At 42.3% G+C, this 22,688-nt stretch overlaps 1 protein-coding gene across 1 annotated transcript in view; it reads left to right on the top strand.

Moving 5' to 3' along the window:
* The window catches only part of Pip5k1b (phosphatidylinositol-4-phosphate 5-kinase type 1 beta), a 137,041-nt gene that overhangs the window by 41,570 nt on the left and 72,783 nt on the right, over nt 1-22,688 (top strand). Inside the window, exons 3-5 of the mRNA XM_034507229.2 lie at nt 3,920-4,037; nt 11,044-11,196; nt 16,867-17,166. Coding sequence (XP_034363120.1) covers nt 3,920-4,037; nt 11,044-11,196; nt 16,867-17,166 — 571 coding nt within the window. The remainder of the gene's footprint in view (nt 1-3,919; nt 4,038-11,043; nt 11,197-16,866; nt 17,167-22,688) is intronic.

Below are 22,688 nucleotides of genomic sequence, written 5' to 3'. Positions count from 1 at the left end.
TTTTTTGACAGTATTTCATATGTGTTGGCATTTTTCCTACACATATCTGTGTGCACTGCTGGTATGCCTAATGCCCTCAGAGGCTGAAGAAGGGGACATCAGATGCCTTAAAGCTTGTGTTAAAGATGGTTGTGAGCCATCATGTTGGTGTAAGAAATCAGATCTGGGTTCTCTGTAAGAGCAGCTCGTGTTTTTAAGCACTGAGCCGTCAATCCAGCCCCTAAAAGAGCTGTTTTAATTTATTTCCAGGCTGAAGCAACAGAATTGGTTTCCCTTAGCAACCAAATGCATTGTGTTCCTTTTTATTATTTTGAAATCACTCAAAGCTATTTTTAGATATCACATATTTATTCTGCAGATCGTTTCATTTTGGAGATGGGCAAAGGCCCAGACATTTAAGGTTTAAGAAAAATATAACAGTCCCTGTCCAGTCTCTCTGATAACATGGTCTTCCAAAATCAAAGTGGATAAGTAAAAGAATTGTGAGCATTCAGCAAGCACCCTGATGAGGTTTTATTACTGGTCAGATAGAGAAGGAAGAACATTTTTGTAACATTTATACCACGTGACCATGAACTTGAGATGGCAATTAAAAGCAAGCTTTAGGTAACAGCTAACCAAGCATGGTTTTGTTTATGTAGTGGACAATGTATAATATTAATATACAATATATAATACTAGTTTACTCTTAATTTTTTAAGACAGGGTCCCACTGTGTAGCTTTGGCTATCCTGGAATTGACTATATAGACCAGGCTGGTCTCAGACTCACAATGACCTGCCTGCATTTGCGTCTAGAGTACTGGGATTAAAGGTGTTTGCCACCATAATGGCAAGCTTACTTTTAATAACTTTCATACTTGCCAAAAAAAAAAAAGAAAAGAAAGAAAGAAAAACAAAAAACAAAATCCCATTGGCATGTGAAGTAATTAATAACCTAAGATCTTAAGTCACTTAACTCACACGTAAATGGTAAAACCAGTGCATGACCTCAGTGTGACTGGTCCCAAAGCTCTGCTGTCCTCTATCCCACAGTCACACAGCTCTGGAGAAGTATTTCTGGCCTCTTTGCCCATAAAAAAAAAAAAAAAATACCTATGCTGCCCCTTTCTTCTCTTTTGTAGGAAATAGTATCGCTGAGTAAGCTCTAGTCTGGCAGCTATGTTTCAAAGGCTGAAAGTAAAGCTTAAACATCATTCCATCCTTACAAATAATTACCTGGACAAACACAGTAGCCTGTGATTAGAGACACAGTGACCTTGTCTCAGATAAAGGGGAGAGCAATGAGCCTTTGACCTCCAAATGCACATGCGAACATGCACACACTTGCATGTGTACACACCCACACTGACAAGTACATATACCACACACAACACAGAAAAATGTATTTTTAAAGGGAACAGTGTTCATGTCTTCTACCTGAAGGTACATACACTGCTGTACATGCACACATTTGTGTGTGTGTGTGTGTGTGTCTCATTTCCAAGAAAACCTAAGACTATCCATTTGATACCATGTGGGACCTGAGCATGGTAATCAAGGAACTGTTGCTTAGGAAATGTCTTAATTAGTGTAAGCCAAAGTGATCAACACGAGAAGCTCAGAATGCACCTAAAGCAAAGCAAAATTACGCAGCATTGTAACTGCAGCATCCAGCTTACTGCTTGGAGTTCCCAGCCAAAGAATGAAGGAAACCAATAAAAGGAATGTGGGCATTTCATCTTAGCTCTGACTGTTAAAGGAAACCTGCCCTAATAGCTTTGATGGTATGAACAAGAAAGCAATAAGCAGGAGCCTGAGAAATAAAGAATAGGCCAGTCCCTGAGCCCACTGAAAGCCTCCTTCCAAGCAAGCAATGTGATTGTTTCTACTGCTCACAACAGAGAAGAAGGAGGTCAGAGTTCACACTGAATCTCTTTGCTTTTAACTCTTATGTCTACATGGCTGACATTTATAAATTATTACATGTCCCATAAATCCTGAACTCATCCCAGGAGACCTACAAATGAATGCGTTTCCCATCATAAATTACAAAACGTGGACTAAGGAAATATTCGGCTGCGTTGGCAGGTCATCACACACGATTAGGAATATTCAGCCATGCTTGCTTAGGGGAAACAACAACCATTTATAAGTTGACATGGCTGCACACACCTGTCATCTCAGCACTGAGGAGTTTAAGGCAAGAGGATCATGGGTTCAGGGCAGCTTGGTCCACATAGTGAGTTTCGGGCCAGCTTGAGTTTCAAAGTGGATAACTGTTTCAAAGCCCCAAAGGGATGGGCTAGCAAGAGGGTTTCATCGGTAATGTGTGTGCTGCACAATCCTGCCATCAAGAGTTGCATCCCTTAAACACACATAAAGATGGAAGAAGAGAAGCCGAATATGCGTGCCTCCACAAATATGCATGCCTCATATACATGCTGCGGCACACATACACACATATACACATGATTTGTGTGCACAAAAATGCATATACAACCATAATAATAATACATTTTCATTTTTTTTTAACTGCAAAGAAAGAAACAGCCTGGTAGCTGTTTGTGAGCAGTCTGCCTTGGGACCATGCTAAGATGAAAATTGGCAAATTTTACTTAGTGGTTCTCAACCTGTGGGTTGTGACCCCTACGAGGAGGTCAGACGGCCCTTTCACAGGGTTGCCTAAGACCATCTACATGTCAGATATTTATATTATGATTCATAACAGTAGCAAAATTGCAATTATGAAGTAGCAGCAAAAATAATTTTATGGTTAGTGGGTCAGCACAACATGAAGAACCGTATTAAAGGGTCACTGTGTTAGGGAGAGTGAGAACCACTGCTCTAGATCATAGGCTGTTTTAAAAATTATTTCACATGAGGTCTGGTGTTGAGGCCCACACTCTGCCTCAACACTTTGCCTCAAGGCTTTGGTGCTAAGTGCTCTGGTCAAGAGAGAGTGTGGCTCTTGGGGCAAGAGACGCGAAGAATGGAGACAAGGCAGGGTGTGATTCAGTCTCTTCTATTTTCTCAAGTCTCTTCTATTTTCTCAAGTCTCCCCTATTGAAGGGAATTCTGAGGTATTTATATACACAAGTAGGAGAACACAGGTGAAAACATTTTACCACGTGCACCATACAGCTGAGGTCACTAAACAGCAAAACAAGCTATGTGGGATAAACAATATATTTATCAGAGTGTGCTTCAGCTGTTATAGGCTTTTGACAACCAAGTCTTTCATCAGGGTATATGGTTCCAGATGGCTGCAAAGTTGATCTAGCCGCTTTCTACTAAAGTCGGCTCCCAACAGTCTGGAACAATAGTTCAGTAGCTAAGAACCTGGCTGCTCTTCCAGAGGACATGGTTCAGTTCCTGGAACCCATCTGGTAGCTCACAACTTACTAACTCCAGTTCCAGGGACCCTCATCTGGTCTCTGAGGGCACTTCATACATGTGGTATGCACACACATACAGTCTAGCAAAACACCCAAACACATATAATAAAAATAAATAAATCTTTTTTTAATTATTTCAAATGTTCCTGATTACAGACACTTATCCAATATCCAAACTTCATGGCCAAGGATTATTTTAATTGGTCCACACTAAGCTCAAAGTCTTATTAAAACATTATAATGTGATTTTACTAGAGAAGATTGGTAATTTTCCAAGGAAGAAAGAGTGGAGAGAGGACGAATATCTACCACACCTCATGATTAGCAGGGAGTGTCTGTGTGGAGACGTCCCTCACCGTGTCAGTGTGTCTTTACACAAGGGCCATTGGCTATTGTGAAAGGAGCTTTAAGACCACCATGAGCAGAGGGTATTTTTTTCCTAGGGATAAAATTGGCCCAAGACTTATAGAGATAGACTTTGATATCAAAACTGTCTGCTGATGTTCTTTATCTCTGTCTCCTTCATGAATATTTGAACTGCAGTGAAGGGAGCAATCTGACCCCAGCACATCACTACCCAGACTTCAGGTTTAAGACCTACGCTCCGCTGGCCTTCCGGTACTTCCGAGAACTCTTTGGTATCAAGCCCGATGATTACTTGGTAAGAGCCTATCATTTTCCTTTCTGTGAAATGCTTGATGTTATCTTGAACAGCAGCGGTGACAAGTGCCTGTCTCTTAGAAACCTCAGGAACATAGCGGACTTTCCAAGTTTTATAATATTTACATATTTTGGCTTCAAAAATGCAATTTGATGCCACAGCCCATAACAGATAGTTAGAAAATCTGCTGTGATGGTTAATTTTTAAATAACTGTGATATTACCACTTCAGGTAATTATTCCAACAAATACCTTATAATTAATTTAAAAGACTTGTGAGTTTTACTGATTAGATTCTGCTCAAATGTCCTCTATTTTATTTGTCTTATCTCAGTCCTGCCTTGGCCCACAATTTTACCTTGACCTGTAATTTCAGATGACATTCAAAAGAAGCTGAATAGTTTTATTCTCCATGTTTCTTCCTACAGTCTGTCTCTGTCTCTGTCTCTGTCTCTCTCTGTCTCTCTCTCTGTTTTTTTAGATATAGATATAGATATAGATATAGATATAGATATAGATATAGATATAGATATAGATATAGATCTCCCTGGCTGTCCTCAAACTCAATCTAAAGACCACCTTGGCCTTGAACTTAGAGATTGACCTGCTTCTGCCTTTGGAGTGCTGGGACTAAAGGCATGTGCCACTGCCACCCAGCCCTGAAGTCTCTTTTTAAACATATTTTCACACATATACTCTACCTCAGCTGTTTCTTCTCTCTGTCCTCCCTCCAACACAACAGGAGGCACAGATACATCAGCCTGTGTGTGATGTGTCTGTAACCCTCGGGTTTATCTCATTCCTATTCAGAGGGCCACAACACAGTTTTTGTTTACCTAATAATTTAATCAGTTTAGTACCTTGTGGCTTTTAAAAAGTTGTTTTTAACGGAACCATAGAAAGGATGCCATACTCACTTCTCCCCATTCTGGATGGTCTCAGTAAGACTCTGGTGAGATCCTGGTGCACTGCTTTTTGGGGCTTTACAAGTCCCAGTGCCTCCTTTTTGCCTCACTGTCTGTCCCTCTGAAATACTGTCCCTAGCACTACTAACTCAAGCACATGGTACAGCAGTGTTTGTCACTGACATAGAACATTTGAATGTATCTTATGATATAAATAAAATATAAAGAAAGAATGAAATTCAAAACTGCTATCTGTTCCATGCTAATGAAAGCCCATCCCTTTAGTTGGTACTTAAAAAATAATGATTTCTGTTTCAAGTGTGCGTGTGTGTGTGTGTGTGTGTGTGGTGGTTGCACATGTGTCTATCTATGTAAAGCCATGCATATATCATATGTGTTGCAGTCAAAGAAGACCTTTGAATGGAGAGGAAGGTTCTTTCATTGTTTGCCACTAGTCGCACTGAACTAGTTAGCCTGTGAGCTGCTGAGATAGTCTCCTGCCTCTGCATCAAATCTCCTTGAAGGTGCTGGGATTTCAGAGAGACCCCACTACATTCCAGTTTTTACATGGGTTCCAAGGGAGACAGACTCAGATGACCAGGTTTATGGCAAGGGCCCAGAAAGTCATGATTTCTTTCCAGTGACATAAGATGCACAAGTAAGTCTCTACAGAACAGTGATGGTGACGTAGCAAGCTTCTGAGCATCCTGGCCACTGTGGCTCTTTTTACCTCCCTGTCCCTCTGAAATACTGGAGCCTGTCCCCATCACTCCCTACACAAGCACGTAGGCCTGTTCTGGAGGTGGAAGGAAGATTGTTGGGTTTCATTGAGGGTTGCTTTCTCTCAGGAGAACTCAGTGGGGCTTCATAGTGAAAAGGGCAAGATCACTCTCCTCCCTTGTGGCACACACACTAAAAGCTAACAGCTTTTCCTTCTGGATATTATTAAACTTCTGATCAGCCAGAGAGAGTCCACAACAGTTCACAGCACTGCTAATACAAGCATCTGTCACAGGACTGGGTATGATGTGACAAGATGACTGCTCATCTCGGTCCTACTGTGTCCATTGCTTCGCAGCTCAGCAAGCTCACTCTGGTCACTCTGATGACACACAGTTGCTTTCTTTAGGAAAGCTCTTTTCTGAACAACCTCTTATACCATTTACTCACATTTCCTTAATGATTCCTTAAGCCCAAACGATGTATTCTCCAGAGAGTAGGGGAACTTACAAAGGAGCCTTGCAGACTAAACCAATGAGAAGATCTACATCTGCCTACCTGGTCTCCAGATGTTCTGAAGACCCTCTCCACTAGTGTCTCACTTCGCACCCACGAAGTCACAGACATCAGGCTTGCTTTCCAGGTAGCCGTGCTACACCCATCCCATGGTGATCCTGTAGAACACAGCCTTAAGAAGTCCAATCCATCTCATGAGGTACATCTTGGAAGTTACGCTCAAACAAAGCACAGAAGATAAATGGGCACGTCTCCAAAAGGTCTCTGTAAAGAAACAGGATGTGACACAAATACCAAGTCCTGGCATCTGTCTCCTAGGGGCTGTTGAAACCCACACTGTGAGGATACATGGCTATAAGTAGGGGAAGAGAGACGAGACCATCAACGAGTGATTGCCAGCTACACAGATAGATTTGAAATTGCATCCCTGTCAGTTTCATACTGTGATGTCGAGATGTCTGCCAGAATTATTGTGTCTATGTTCTCAGTTTCATTAAAATTTACCATGTGCTTGTTGAGCGCACATTTCAGTTCTGAGCATGTATAATTTGGACAGGGAGGCAGTGGGGTGACGTGCTTTCCAAGTGCGTGTAGCACTGTGAACTCTTCCTTACTTGTTCCCAGACAAGCGTCTCCCACCCAAGAGGTCCCAGGCACGTTCATCTCTGCAGCCACGAGCTGTTTGCTCTTTCCTTCCCCTCCAGGTATTCACAAGCCCAATGGAGCTCACAAGAGCTACTCAAAGGAATTTTTAGGCTTACCTACAGCAGTAAGAACGAAAGCAGAGTGGGTGTTGTACAACATCAGGGAACTAGTGGGCAGGTTCATTGGTGCCATGTGGTTCGAGTCTACATTGTTAGTTTGCATTGGCAGAGCCCTGTTGGGATATGCTTTCTTTCCAGTGGGCATAGCACGAAGGCCTTGCAGAAGATCAAAATGAGAGGATGCGTACATTTGAGCAGCTTTCGAGAGCTCAGGAGCGCACAGGGAAACTTGATTCAATTCTGTTTGTTTGTCCTTTAAAAATCAGCCTTGAGAAGTTGCCAAGAACATGGTAATGAAGCTCTAGGGCTCTGGAGTGGAAATCATATTCCTGTCTAATATCATAATCTCAGTCACTTACACATTGATAAGTGTGCTATCCGTAATGTTAATTCAAAAATGTTACCCAAACAGGCCAAACACTTGACTGTTGTTAGTGTTTTATAAATTACATAATGCCGGGTGGTGGTGGCACACGCCTTTAATCCCAGCACTCAGGAGGCAGAGGCAGGCGGATTTCTGAGTTCAAGGCTATCCTGGTCTACAGAGTGAGTTCCAGGACAGCCAGGGCTACACAGAGAAACCCTGTCTCAAAAAACCAAAAAAAAAAAAAAAAAAAAAAAAATTACATAATGGACACATAAATGATCAAGCCATTCCCAGAATAGGTCAGTGCTCATAGAGAATTTTAAGACTTTATTGGCAGAGATGTTTACGTCTGAATCTAGGGTTAAAGTTGCCTTTAGTCATTTCCAGTCATTTCATTTAGTCTTTGTCTGCCTCTCTTTCTATGTCTGTGTCTGTGACTCTATCTCTCCCTCCAACCCCTCCCATCCACCCCCATCACCTGCTTCCTTTTCTGTGAAGGGAAACTAGATATTCACAAAAAGCTCTGAGGAGTTTTCAACCTTATTTTTAGCTGCCTGCATCTTCGACAGTATCGTTCCTTTGTGCTATGACACTGTATTAAATAGAACAGTAGTTCTGGGAAAGAGAAGCAATGTCAAGAACACACAATATGAAAAATGCTATTTCTTCTATTATTTGTGTTGGGGAAACTGGTTATCCAGGTCCAGGAAAGATAGCTCAGTGGTTAAGAGCACTGGCTGCTCTTGCAGAGAGCCTGAAAGGAGGGCTCAGCACCCACTTGGCTCCTCCCAGCCTCCTAGCACCAGTCACAGCAGATCCATCGCCCTCTCTGGCCTCCACAGGTACTGCATGTATGTGGTGCACAGCCATACATAGAGGCAAAACTATCAGACACATAAAATCAAAGTAAAATAAAATCTGAAAAAGAATCTGGTTATCCTTATGCAGGAAGCCAGACCCTTATCTCAGGCTGGGAATGTAGCTCAATAGTAGAATATAACCTAGTGTTAAGTTCTATTCCGTTTCCATCCCCAGCACTGCAGAAATACAAAGTCAAGAGTTACTATCACCTTTGAGAAGGTGAGAATAGACCTTCAGGGAGAAACTGATGAGCAAGACAGCTGGAAAGTAGCACGGGCCATTCATGGTCATAAACATGCTGTCAGAAGCCATGGGAAGATGCAGCAAAGCTCAAGGCCAGGTTGGAAAGACCCCTGGTTTCCAGAGGAGTGGACACTGCATGGGTTAAGAATTTCAGTTGAGACCAGGAGTGTGTCACAGAGGCCAGACAGAAGTTGATAAAAGCATTGACCTAGGGGGATGGGCAGGGGAGATGGTGTGAAGGAGGTGGGCAGAATCAAGCAAACATTAGGATCCAAATGAGGAAATATCTAGTGTCAAGACTAGTCACCAAGGTTCTGGCTTGGAGAACAAGACAAATAGTGTTTCAGCCTTGAAGATAAGGAAATAAAGAAAAGATAAAAGATGGGGGCCAGATGATGTAGAGACACAATTTTCTGCTGTAAGGGTGTATGCTGCCAAATTACTCTTGCTTGGTTGAAAGGGAGAAATCGGGTCTGGATTACAGCCCTGCTCACCACACGTGTATTCTGGTTGTGGTGGGAAATCATGGCTGGATCTGCCATGGTAAAAAATAAATAAATAAATAAATAATAAATAAATAAAAGTCTTATTACAACAACAAAAGCCATCTAATCTGTTTGTTTGCTTGCTTGCTTGTTTGTTTTTTGAGGCATGGTCTTTCAATTTAGTAGAACTTGCTATGTGGACCAGGCTTGCCTTGAACTCACAGAGGTCCACCTATCTCTGCTGGGATTAAAGGCATGTGCCGTCATGCCCAGCAAAGCCATATAATTTAATCATAGCGTTGGAATAAATTTGATTTCATGCTTGTCACCTGTAAAGTAGTGAGTTATAACCAAATAGAGATATCAGTTACAATGCTAGACATATTTGGAGCCCTGGAGTCCTGAGCTGCAGATGTCACATCATCCTCAGTTGAAGCAGTGACAGTGGACAGTGCCCCCCTGGGAGAGCAGAGAGAAGACAGAGGTTTTGTGTTGAAGTAGTGCATACACATGGGCACTCAGCCTTCAGCTGGGCCTTCAAGGGCTTGTTGTAAACAAAGCATTTTCTGCTGCATTCCTGCTTAACGATCTCACAAGACAGATGTGGTGACCCCTGATTCTGTCATGTAGCATTGGGCTTGAAGGAAGTATGCATCTTTCCCATCATGAAACTATAAAATAAGTAAAATCTCCTAGAGTGATATCGAGTTTACTTGGAGCTCCTTGTAAAGCTCATAGACAGTACTTACGCTTTCAGAAAGGCCAAGGAAGCTGAAGGTACGGCTCAGAGGTTAAGAGCACTTGTTCTTGCAGAGGACCAGGTTCAGTTCCCAGTGTCCATCAGCTAGCTAACCATCTATATCCAGTTCCCGGGGATCTGATGATCTCTTCTGACTTATGTGGCCATTTCATGCACACGGTGCACAGATGTATGTGCAAGCAAAAACAAGCAAACAAACAAAAAACAAAACAAAAAAAAAACATACACATAAAATAAAAGTAAATAAATTATTTGAAAATTTTTCAAGAAGGTCAAATGGGTATTACTTTGTCATCCTTCATGGAAACATCATATACACTAAAAGTACTTTAGCCAGACTAAGACGATGGCTCAATCAGTAAGTGCTAAGTGCTTGCTTCTAAAGCATGGGGACCTGAGTTCAACCCCCAAAACCCTCTCTAAAAGCATAAGAACATACTCTTGTAATTCCAGAACTGAGGGAAGAGAGACAGGGCATCCCTGTATCTTACTGGTCAGCTTCTCTAACCTGATTCTTTAATTTATTAATTTAATAACCTTCAGGCCAATGCAAGATTCTCTCAAAAGAACTGGGCCGGGTTCTTAAGGATGGTATACCCAAGCTTGCCCTTTGACTAACACATGCACACCTACATGCATTCATTTAAAACATTAAAATTTTACCAATGAATGGTGGCACAGGCCTACAATCACAGAGTAAGAAAGTGGAAGCAGGAGAATGACCAGTTTGAGATCATCTTGGGGTACATTGAGAGACCCTATCTCAAAAAAAAGAGTGTATTTTTAATTTTGTATGTGTTTGATACATCCATGTGTACATGTTCTTGTGTGCACATATGTTTGTGCAGCTGTGTGTATGTGTAAACAAGAGTCAATGTCAGGTGACTGTACGATGTTTTACTATACTGTTCATTCACCATCTTATTTTGAGACATGACCTCTTGCTAAACTGGAGTTCGCTGACTCAGCAAGATTAGTTGGCTTTGGAGCTCCAGGGATCGATCAATCAATCTATCTATCTATCTATCTATCTATCTATCTATCTATCTATCTATCTTCCTGTCTCAGCCACCCCAGCACCAGAATTATAGGTGTAAGCCACCTCACCCGCTTTCATACATGGCTGCTGGGGATCCAAATGCAGACCCCCATGTTTGCAAACACTTTACCAGTCACATCCTCCCTGTCCCCAAAAGTTTTCTTTAAATGTTTGCTTAGTAGAGTGGGCATTATGGCTCACTGGAGAACATTTACCAAGCCTGATGAGGTCCTGGGTTCAGTTCAGCACTGTGAATACATAAGTAAGTATATGCATACATGCATGCATGCATGAATGCATACATGCATCCCTGTATAAAATGCTTTTTGTGTGTGTTTTCTTTTCAGTACTCCATCTGCAGTGAACCTCTGATAGAACTGTCCAATCCTGGAGCCAGTGGGTCTTTGTTTTTCTTGACCAGCGATGATGAATTTATCATCAAAACTGTTCAGCATAAGGAAGCCGAGTTCCTGCAGAAGCTGCTGCCAGGCTATTACATGGTAAGGGGCTGCACACAGCTATAGTTTCTGTCGTAAGTTGATGATTTTCCTTTGAGGGGCTTTGTCCTGTGTGTTTTCCTTTCTTTGTATTTAGACTATGTTGTAGCCTTCATTCAATGGATTGTAAGAAGCAATAACCAGAGGCCAGCACGATAGCTCAGTGGGTGAAAGCATTAACCACACAAGCCTGATAAACCAAGCTCAGTCCACAGAACTCTCATGGTAGGAGGAGACAAACAACCCCGCAAAATCATCCTCTGATCGTGGCATGTGCATATCCACAAATCATATACATATATACACGCTAGTAATAATAGTAATTTTTAATGCTAAGAAGTAATAACCAAACATGGTGGTGCATAGCATTTGGGAGGCTTCGATGAAAAGATCACAATTTCAAGGTCAGCCTGGAATACACAGAGAGACCCTGTATCAAAAGAGCACATGACATAAATGGAGAACTGAGCAGTGAAGCATAGTTGTTGGATCACTGTCATCCTAGGTTTCAGTGTGGCTCAGTCATCACCTTGCTGAGGCCTGGTCAGCAAGGCGGCTGCTGAAGCTTTGCTCCCTTGGCCCTTAAAAGCTGGGAAACAGTGTTTGTGTGGTGTAGTTGTAGTGATAGAGACAGGAGGTAATGCTCTTTGCACGCAGCAGTGGCCATGCTATCCATGGTGACATTCATCAGTTGTCTCCTTTGGTTAAGCAAGGCTTTGGGGATTGTTCCCTTTAACTCCTTAATCCTCACAACAATCTTAGACACTGTAGTTGTTGCCGGGGCATAGGTAAGGCAACTGAGGCAACAATTAAACTGGAAAAGAAGGCAAGTGATTCAGGGAGAGAGAGCTGCTGAGGTCAGTCTGCCAGAGGCTACATTCCAGCTCCTATGCCATACACCAGCCAGCACCTGATCTATACCAGTTTTCCATACAGACTGCATTCCAGAATGCAGGAGCATAGGTTAAACAGGCTGTCTCGGTTACTTTCTATTGCTGTGGGGAGATGCCATGACCAAGACAACTCTTTATTTAAGAAAAAAGAAGGCGTTGAGAGCTTGCTTACTCTTGTAAAGGGTCAGTCCATGATCATCATGATGGGAAGCAGACAGGCATGACACTGGAGCAGCAGCTGTAGGCTTTGGAAACCTCAAAGCCTACCCCACCCCCAATCACTTACCTTCTCCAACAAGATAGATAGATCATACATAGATAGATACATACATAGATAGATAGATAGATAGACAGACAGATAGACAGACAGACAAAGGACACACATAAATTCTACATTTATCAACTTCTAAGGGTACATAGAAGCCAGACATGATAGCCTTTAACCAAGCACTTGTGGGGCTAAGGAAGAATTACTTTAAGTTCAAGGCCAGTAATTCCAAGTCAACCTATACTTCAGAGTAAGACCCTGAGGCAAAGGGGTTGGGAAGGGGAGACCCATGAAGAGTCTCGAGGAGCAAGAGTTCTCTCCCTATAAATAACAAACGAGGAGGAGGCCAGCCATCACTGATCCTCCCCACACCTGTGCTAGAATTTCAGAATGACTTTGCGAGAAGTCTCTGCAACGTTCTCATGACATTTTGAAAATGAGAAGATCTTCAAGAAAATAAGCCAGGAGCTGGGGATATGACTCGTTGTTTGAGAGCACTTACTTGCTGCTCTTCCAGAGGACCTGAGCGATGCTCCCAGCACTCAGTTGTGTATAACTCCAACTCCAAGGATCTGACAACCTCTTCCAGCCTCTGGGAGCACACACATGCACAGCGTGACCTGCATACTTACACATAAATAAAAATTAAAGAAAATAAACCAGAAATCTCTAGAAATAATAAGAGTTCTTCTGAGTTGCAAAATATAAGATCAATTTGTGTTCAGGTAGATTCCCATTATATTCTGTCCTATAGAAGACACTGGAGGAGAATATAAGGGGAAAAGGCCCTTGTGATGACAGTAATTAGAAAAATAAGATAAACATATAGGAAGACACTGATTCTCTTTGGGAAACAAGTTACAGTGAGTGTAACCTCAGAATAATAGTAGTCAGTTCACAAACAATTGTAATAAGAAAAACTTCAAAATGATTAAATCTTTCAAAACAACTATTCATTCATGTAATCTGACTTGAAAGAGAAGCTAGAGCTATATAGCAAAGCCAGAGAGCAGAGATGGGGAAAGGAGGTGTGAATGTGAGCGACAAACAACTTGGAGAGAAGACGGATGTATTTGGCTTACACTGCTACTCAACATCCATCACTGAAGGAAGTCTGGGTAGGAGCTCAAAGATGGAACCTGGAAATAGGAACCCAGAGGCATGTTGCTTGCTAGCTTACTTACAGGTTTATGCTTTCTAATATAGCCCAGGATCACCTACTTAGTGATGGTAACGCCCACAGTGGACTGGGCCCTTCTACATCAAGACAGTTACCCACAGACATGCAACAGGCCCATCTATCTGACCTAGAAAGTTCATCTTTGTAGGCTTTCCTTTCAGGTGACTCTCGGGTGTGTCAACTTAACAATTAAAGCCAAGAAGAACTCGGTGATGTTTCTTACTTTGTACGCTATCTAAAAACCTTAACAAACGGATTTTTAAAGGAGAGTGATCTGAATAAAACTACAAATTTTTATTTAAAGATATAAAATGATGTGAAACAATGACGATCCATACCTTGTTCTTGAACTTGCTAGTGTAAAGATTCCTATTGTCCCCAAGTGAGTATAAGTGCCAAGCAAGCATGGAGGCCCATCCCTGATCCCAGTGCATGAGAGGTGGAGGCAGGATCCACAGAACAAGCAGGCTGGCTAAACTAGCAGAATCTGTGAGCTCCAGGTTGAAGTGGGAGACCCTGCCTCAACATGCAAAGTAGAAAAGTGACGGAAGAAGATAGCATGAACTTATGGCCTTTACATGCATGCACACACACAAGTGCCCACATGCAAACACACACATACTCACAGGTATATACTAAGCTCCACACAGACACACACAAATACACAGAGGAAGAGGGGGGAGGGCCGGACAATGTGCCTGGATAACCTGCATTAAAAATCTATAAAGTGGTAGGTAGTATGCCACAGATGTGGTACGATGGACCAGTGAGATTCCTCAGTGGGTAAAGGTGGTTGCCACCCAACCTTGCAGCCTGAGTCAGATCCCTGGAACAGACATGCTGAAAGGAGAAAACCCTCTTCTCTAAGTTGTCCTCTGATCTCCACACATGTATCATGGCATGTACATCTCTGCTACCACCCCACATACAGAGACAATAAATAAGGAAAATGAGATTCCTTTAAAGCTGCATCTTGTATAACTACAATTTCAATAGATGGATCAATGGTTCGAGTGAAGAGTCCAGAAGCAAACCCATGTGTATTTATTTTATTACCTTAGGACAGATTTAAACTCAACAGGGAAGGCCTATTTAGCTGTCTACTTCATGGACATTATATTCCTATTTCAGATCTCTCGCGTACATAAAATTTATTGCTTATGAAGTAAGGCCAAATATAATAGTGAAAATTATTACAAAGTTGGAAGGAAAAAGAGACTTAAACTCTTAAGCTACAAAAAATATTTTTGCTAAACAAAAGCATAAGAAATGGATAAATGTGATTCTGACAAAGGACAGAACAAAAATAGGCATAAGGTTAATGTAATCACACGGAATGATACAAAGAAACAAAACAGCTGTTTCCTCAAATCAGGGGATTGGAGGAAGAATCAGGGCCAATGGTACTGGTTTGGGAGTCAGACTTAAGTTGGCAAGGTTTGGCAACAACTGCCTTAACCCACTGACTGACCCACTCCATTATATCACAGTCTTTGTTAAATAGTAAGCTATTTAAATATCCACCTTACTCTTAAAATACATCAAAAATGTATATGTGTGCTGGCTAGGTTTGTGTCAACCTAACATAAGCAGGATCTGAAAAGAGGCAACTTCAATTGAGAAAATGCCTCCATAAGATCCAGCTGTAAGGCATTTTCTTAATTAGTGATTGATGGGGAAGGGCCTAGCCTATTGCAGGTGGGGCCACCCACCCCTGGGCTGGTGGTGTTGGGTTCTATAAGGCAGGTTAAGCAAGCCACAAGGAGCAAGCCAGAAAGCAGCATCCCTCCATGGCCTCTGCATCAGCTCCTGCCTTCAGGTTCCTGCCCTGTCCAAGTTCCCACTCACTGATTTTGATGCTGAACTGTGATAAAGAAGTGTAAGCCAAATAAACCCTTTCCTCCCCAAGCTTCTCTGGTCAGAATGTTCCCTCACAGCAATAGGAACCCTAACTAAGACAGTTTGTCTTTACTTGTAATGACAACATACTAGGAGAAAATATTTATTAGGTATAGGATTTAAAGAATTGTAGAAACCCTGGATGGATCAAGACCTGCAAGCAGCATTGCAACACAGAAGAATGAGCCAATGATACTAGCACTGAATTATTACTGAGGTAGCTAAAATGCATCAAGAACAGTAACTCTCTACAATAACCAGTGATGGTCAAAACTGTAATATCTATAAAGGTATTGACATCTTGCAGTGTTTGTTCCTGGTGAGAGCAATGGGAATGCACTTTCTTGCAGACAAGCTTGCAGATTGGTCCCACCATTTAGGAAGACAGTCTTGCCAGCAGAATTAAGTTTTAGATGATTCACTCCTTATCCCCAGGAATTAATTTTCTCTTTAGCTACCTTAGAGAATAGTCACTAGCAGTACCCATCAGTTCTTGCATGTGTTTAGTTGAAGCTAATTTGGAGATTTATGGGCATGCTTAATTCAACTCTTGCCGCTGTGAGTTTAGAATGGTTATTTTGCTATTCCGAGAACAGATTTAGAAGGAAATTCAAGACAACAGAGCCGTGTGTGCATCCATCCATTCTAGCCGTGTATCAACAGCAGAGTGGGTAAAGAAAAGGTGGTGCACGCGTACAGTGGAACTTCTTAGCCATGAAGAGGAATGAAATTGTGTCACTTATAGGAGAAAGATCATTGCATCTGGAGGTCATCATATTAAACAAATTGAGTCAGTCTCAAAAAATATCACATCTCTCACGTGTGACTCTTAGATGCATAAAAGTAATGTTTGTAGGAACAGTGAGATGGTTCATTAGGCACAGACACCTTCCACCAAGCCCAATGGCCTGGGGTCAATCCCTGGGACCCAGGTGGTAGAAAGAGGGAACCAGCCTCCAGGAACATTTGTTCTCTCCCCCACGCTTTCTTGCCATGGCATGTGTACACCTGCATGCTCACACAAAGATAAGTGAAAATATGATTTTTAAAAAAATGAGCAAACATCTGGTTATCTGATACCAGTCATCCCTGAAAACATACACATACAAGCCATATAATACAGACTAATCAAGTTGCATTCATATATGTGTATCAAGTACACACACATATAGGTAACAACAATTTTTTTAAAAGCTGTAAGTTTGAAAGAGAGTAAGAATGTGTGACATAAAAGGATCAAGTTTCTATAGGAACAAAGGGAGATTGGAGGAGAGGGCAGGAAGTATAGGGAGTGTAAATTAGAAATTTTTTTTTACAGTGGACATTAACAGCACTTCCTTTATTTAGTCATTTTAGCTTCTAAACTCACTTTTAGTGCAAAATTACTTTGTGAAAATGAAACAGAACAACTTTTTTTTTTTTTTTCATTCAAGAATTTAAACCAGAATCCAAGGACTCTTCTGCCCAAATTCTATGGGCTGTATTGCATGCAGTCGGGGGGTATCAACATCCGCATCGTGGTGATGAACAATGTGCTGCCTCGCGCCATGAGGATGCACTTGACCTATGACCTGAAAGGCTCCACATACAAGCGAAGAGCATCCCGAAAAGAGAGGGAGAAACCCAACCCCACGTTTAAGGACCTGGACTTCCTGCAGGACATGCACGAGGGGCTGTATTTCGATACGGAAACATACAATGCCCTTATGAAGACACTACAGAGAGACTGCCGGGTAAGGACATGTCTCTGATTGTCTTTGAAATTATCTCAATTACAGGAGCTCTAGCTGCTACCTGCCAATAGCATGGATGGGGGAAGATCCACAACAGATGTGTGCCGTCCCGTCTCTGCCTGGCCCAGTGCTGACCCAGGCTCCCCAGATCTCTGAGGAAGTGGTGGGTGATAAGGGAATGTCCTGGGGTCTGTTAACACATCTTTGCTGGTTTTCATGAGAGTCTCTATCAGCTTCCTTTGGTAAAATAACATGAGAACTTTTACATTCTTTCCTCCCTCGGGGGAAGGTAGTTGAGAAGGAAATGAAATTTAGATTTAATGCAGAAACCATCAAGGAAAGCCGTATTCAAATCGTGGACGAAATGGGATTTTTGACTGAGGAGACTGAGTTTAGGGAAAATGTACTTGGCGGGATTAATGAAGGGCTGGCTGGCTGGAGACCCACTGTGACCTGTAAATGCTGCATCTCTGCTCCAACTGTTCTGTGGTCTGTGAGGCACCGGGTTAGAGTGCAGTGCTCTGTGAAAGTGTGATTGTGAAGGTAAGGAAGGATTCCCCAGCTGGTGATGCATGTACCTTATCATACTGATTTATAAAAACGAGTGACCAAAACTCTTAGCATCTTCTATGGTAAAAGTGGATAAAAATCCTCTTGGGGGAAAAGATAAAGATCTTATCCTGATAGCTGCTGAAGGCTGATGATAATTAATACATATACCATCCAGAAACAGACTTAGACAGATTTATCCAGATGGACTTGGAAGGCCCATTAAGGCTGTTTAGCTGACTAGAGAACTATTGGGCTGAGCAGAGGACTTGATGGTGCAGGCTGGACCTTTGCCAAGGCTTTCTAGAAAATGGATAGTATCATTAGGCAGGACCACCAAAAAATAAATAAATAAATAAATAAGGGCTATGCTATTCAGGCTGTGCCTTTCTGGGTCTCCCCTGGGCCTAGGTAAATGACACACATTATTGTGAGAAAGGACGGCTACCCATACATCCAGCCTGGCCACACTCGGATCTCAGGTGAGGAAGGCCGGCTGAGAACTCTAGTGTATAGAGCAGAGAGTCCCCACTGAGGAACCTAATTCTACATTCTCTGGGCTTTTTATTTTCTCCTGCTGCGGAATTATAATAGCTCATGAAACTAACTCCTTGGATTCATTTTTCTTCATTAACACAATTGTTCCATAAAGGGTTATGTAGCAATGGCAGATGGAGACCACACAGTGTGCCAGGTAACAATGAAGAGCACACAGTGTGCCAGGTAGCCTTAGACTCCTTAGGCATCGCTTCCTTCTCCCTTTGAGCCCCTTGAATTCAGCACAGCCATGCTCCCATTTTAATTGCTGAAGAAATTCCTAAAAGAAGGTAATCCAGGTTTGGGGATGGTAGAAGCAAGCAGACTTCTGAGTCTGAGACCAGCCTGGTCTACATAGAGAATTTTAGGCCAGTTATCACTACATAGTCAGACCCTGTCCTGAAGAAAGAGAAGAAAGTTGGATACTTATTCAGAGTTAAGATAAATGGCTCGGCGGGTAATTAAAAATGTCCCACGCCGGCCGACTATCCTGGCAGCAGTGTGGCTCTGCTTAGCTCAGGCTGCCATGTTCCACAGCCAGAGCCAAGCACACCGCGGCCAGAGGCCACATGTGCCACAACAAGATCTGCGAGACCACGGCTCTAGCTAGCCAGAAACACCAGCTCTGGCACCCATGAGACGCCAACGTGGGAGATGGCTCTGCCAATCTACCATACTGTCTCCACAAAGCTTGGCTGAACCCCAGAATACCCGCCATGCCCGGGGTACCCGGTAGAATAAAGACTCTTAATACTTAATGGCTATCCAATTGGTACATATATTTGGAAATGCTCAATTAACAAGATGCCCACACAATTAGAGATCTTACCCAATACATAACCTTAGATAAAATTCATTACCCAGGACTTTTCTCGATGCATCCACAGTTATCCATAGTGGCTCTGGATCTCCTCTCTCCTAGCTCCTCCTCTTCCTCCTCCTCCTCTCCTTACTCCTCCCACATTAGCTCCTCCCCAATCACCGTGCTTATTGCAAATAATGTAGTAGCAGCAGCAGGAAACCATCCTGCTACAATTGAAACCACTGGCTACACTTCCAGAGGACACAGTTTGATACCCAGCTTCAACATAGTGGCTCACAACCATCTGTAGCTCCAGTTCCAGGGATCCAACACCCTCTTCTGGCCTCTGTGAGCAGCGGGCATGCATATAAGCAAAACATCCATCCATGTGAAAATGTCTTCTAATTTTAAAAAGAAAAAACATGTGCAGTGTTGCTTAGCAGGTCGGTGGCAGAACTCACATCTGTCTGGGGACAAAGCTTATAATCTTAACAATGGAGACATAAAGATTCACTCTAAGGATCTTCTTATGATTTACTTTTATTTTTTTTATTCGTGTGTGTTTGTGTGTCTGCTATGGGAGACAGGTGATTCTGGGGTCACAGGCTGCTGTGAGCCACCTGACACTGGTGGTAGGAAGTCAGGTCCTCTGGAACTGCTGAGCAGGCTCTCTGACCTCTAAGACGTTTTTATTATTATTATCTTTGGACAGGTCATAGGAGGAGCAGTGGGAACCAAGCAAACAAAAAAATATCCCACAGAGCTGTTCAGCTATCTGGAGGATTCATGTTTTTCTTTTTAAAAAAAAAGGGGGGGGCGGGGAGAAAAGAAAACACACACACATTTTAATGGAAACCTTTTATCTTGTGTTTTTTCTACCCCTGCAGGATGTGGGTGAAAAGTTACTTCCAAGTTCCCCAGAGTATATAGTCCAAGCCTCTCCAGTCTTAGATTTGTTTTTTCCCCTCGCCTGCTGCCTCTGAGAGAGAGAGAGAGAGAGAGAGAGAGAGAGAGAGAGAGAGAGAGAGAGAGAGAGTGTTTCTACAGTCTGCCAGGGCCACATACTTCTAGGCCAGGAAGAGAAAAGGCCAAATGTGAATGCCATTGCATAGGATGTGTGTGTGTGTGTGTGTGTGTGTGTGTGTGTGTGTGTGTGTGTGTGTGTGTGTGTGTGTTTGTGTGTGTGTGTGTGTGTTGTGTTGAGCCTAATCCTGAGAGAACATAGTCAAACATGACTTTTCATCAAAAATGAGATCCTGGAGATATGCCTGTTTATTTTTCATTTTTTAAAACATGTTTGTTGTTCTGACAAGCATAGAAGCCAATGTCAAGGAATCAAACTTCATTTGAATTTATGTAAGACGTAAGCTGTGAAACCTGCTCTTCTCTTTACAAATGCTTTCATCCCTAGGTATGGGAACATGTAAATGCTGAGCCTGACTCCAATTCCTGCCCTGCCAAGTCCTCTGTGATCCTAGCCAGTAGCTGGCTCTGGGGGTTGAGCTGTGTGCAAGGCAGGGTTCTATGGCTGTGGTTCCTTGTGTTTCTAGAGGACTGCTTTGTAAATCTGATGGATGCTTCACTGATGTGATAAACACTATCTCCCAAAGCAGCCTTAGCAAAGGGTTTGATTTGGCTTACCTCTCCAGGGCCACAGTGTCACAGTCTATTAAGGGGAGCCAAGAACACTGCTTACTGGCTTGTTCCCCATGGCTTGCTCAGCCTTCTTTCTTATACCACCCAAAACCACATACCCTGGGGTGGCACCCAACCAGAGTGAGCCAGGCCCCTAACATCAAAAAAAAAAAAAAAAAAAAAAAAAAAAAAAAAAAGGCTTGCTTGCATGCTAATTTTATGAAGGCATTTTCTTGATTAAAATTCCCTCTTCCCTGGTATCTAGATTTGTATCATATGGTAATTTGCTGTTATGTTTAATGTTTACCCTTTAGCTTTATGTAATAGTACCTTTTTTATTTAATTTAGACAGTTTTAGACAGTTTTTTATTTAATTATTTTATTTAATTATTTAATTTAGACAGTGCCTTTTTTATTTAATTTAGACAGGAGTTGTAAACTACTCACTACAGGACTAGGTTTGTATGGTTGGTTGGTTGGTTGGTTTTAACTTGTTTATTTTTATTTTTTGGCCCAAGCTTTTTGTGCCTTTCCCTCTCTGTATCTTTTCCATTTCTCAGAACTGAGCTTCAATATGGCTGATGGGTATTGGGATCTAGGGGGGCTGCAGGGTCACTCTGAGGCCAGTGCTGGTACCTAACAACTGGGGATCTCGTCTGTTAAAACCCTGCTGTCTACATGATGCTTCAGAAAGAAGCCAGTCAGAACATTATCATGACAGCACTCTAGCACAAGAAAGTTGAGCTGGGCTCATATTGGGACATGTCTTTATTGCTGAGGATGGGGTGAGTGACCTCCATGTTTGATCCATTGCCAAATAGTCTGAGCGATGCGGTGATGATAGTGTATTGTGAGGATTGGTGTAGGTGATGTCACAGCTTGATGCTGAAGGACGTAAGAAATTCTTGGGTAGGCAAAGCAGTAGAAACAGTACTCCTAAGAAAAACCTATATATTGGATATGAAATAGCATGACACGTTTTAGTGACTATAGTTGTTTGTTGTCGTAGCAGCTAATAATTAGGAAAGGCATGTGAGGTAAGAGAGAAATGCATCCAGATATTTGTCAAACAACCTTTTCCAGTGTTATGAGAACTCTATTGAGGACTTAAATAACAAACCCACCAGACCTTACGCTCTGATGGAGGTATAGATTAGGCTTTAAGATACTATGTAAATCAGTTTGGAGGGTCTTCAAAAACTGAGATTTGAACTACCATGTAATCGAGCTATGCTACTCGTGACTATATTACCCAAAGAGCCCTTCATCGGCATACCACAGAGACACCAGCACATCTGAGTCTACCACAGCACAACTCAGAGTAGCCGAGGCTTGCAATCAGCCTGGGTGTCCATGGACAAGTGAATGGATAAAGAAAATGTGATCTGGGGCGGTGGTGGCACACGCCTTTAATTCCAGCACTTGGGAGGCAGAGGCAGGCGGATTTCTGAGTTCGAGGCCAGCCTGGTCTACAGAGTGAGTTCCAGGACAGCCAGGGCTACACAGAGAAACCCTGTCTCGAAAAACCAAAAAAAAAAAAAAAGAAAGAAAATGTGATCTGAAGACACAGTGCTGTTTCCTATTCAGCCATAAAGATGGGTTTCATTAGGTCATTTGCAGGAAGATGGATGGAACTACAGATCTTTCTGTTAAGCAGAATAAGTCTGATTCCGACAACATCGCATATTCCTCTCAAGTGTACAATCTAGAATATATACATGTGTGCATGCATGATATAGAGGTAGAGGGGGATTTATTCGGGATTCAGAAATGGGTCAGCAAGAAGAATAGGGATGAAGGAGAGGATGATGAGGGTATGAACATGGTTGTATTTGATACATTTAGATGAAAATGTCATTATTAAATCTATGGACGGTGAACTAAAACTGAACAAATACAAAATAAAGAATCCACAGCGGTTCCCCCCCCCCCAGCTTCTCTGTGGTTTTTCTGAACAGGCACATGAAGTCTGCTAAGAACTTAATGTATCCCCAGCATT

Source organism: Arvicanthis niloticus, chromosome 1 (genome assembly GCF_011762505.2).
Source record: "Arvicanthis niloticus isolate mArvNil1 chromosome 1, mArvNil1.pat.X, whole genome shotgun sequence".
Taxonomy (NCBI): domain Eukaryota; kingdom Metazoa; phylum Chordata; class Mammalia; order Rodentia; family Muridae; genus Arvicanthis; species Arvicanthis niloticus.
The sequence above is the reverse complement of the archived record's forward strand: the minus strand, read 5'-3'. Positions and strand labels throughout refer to the sequence as shown.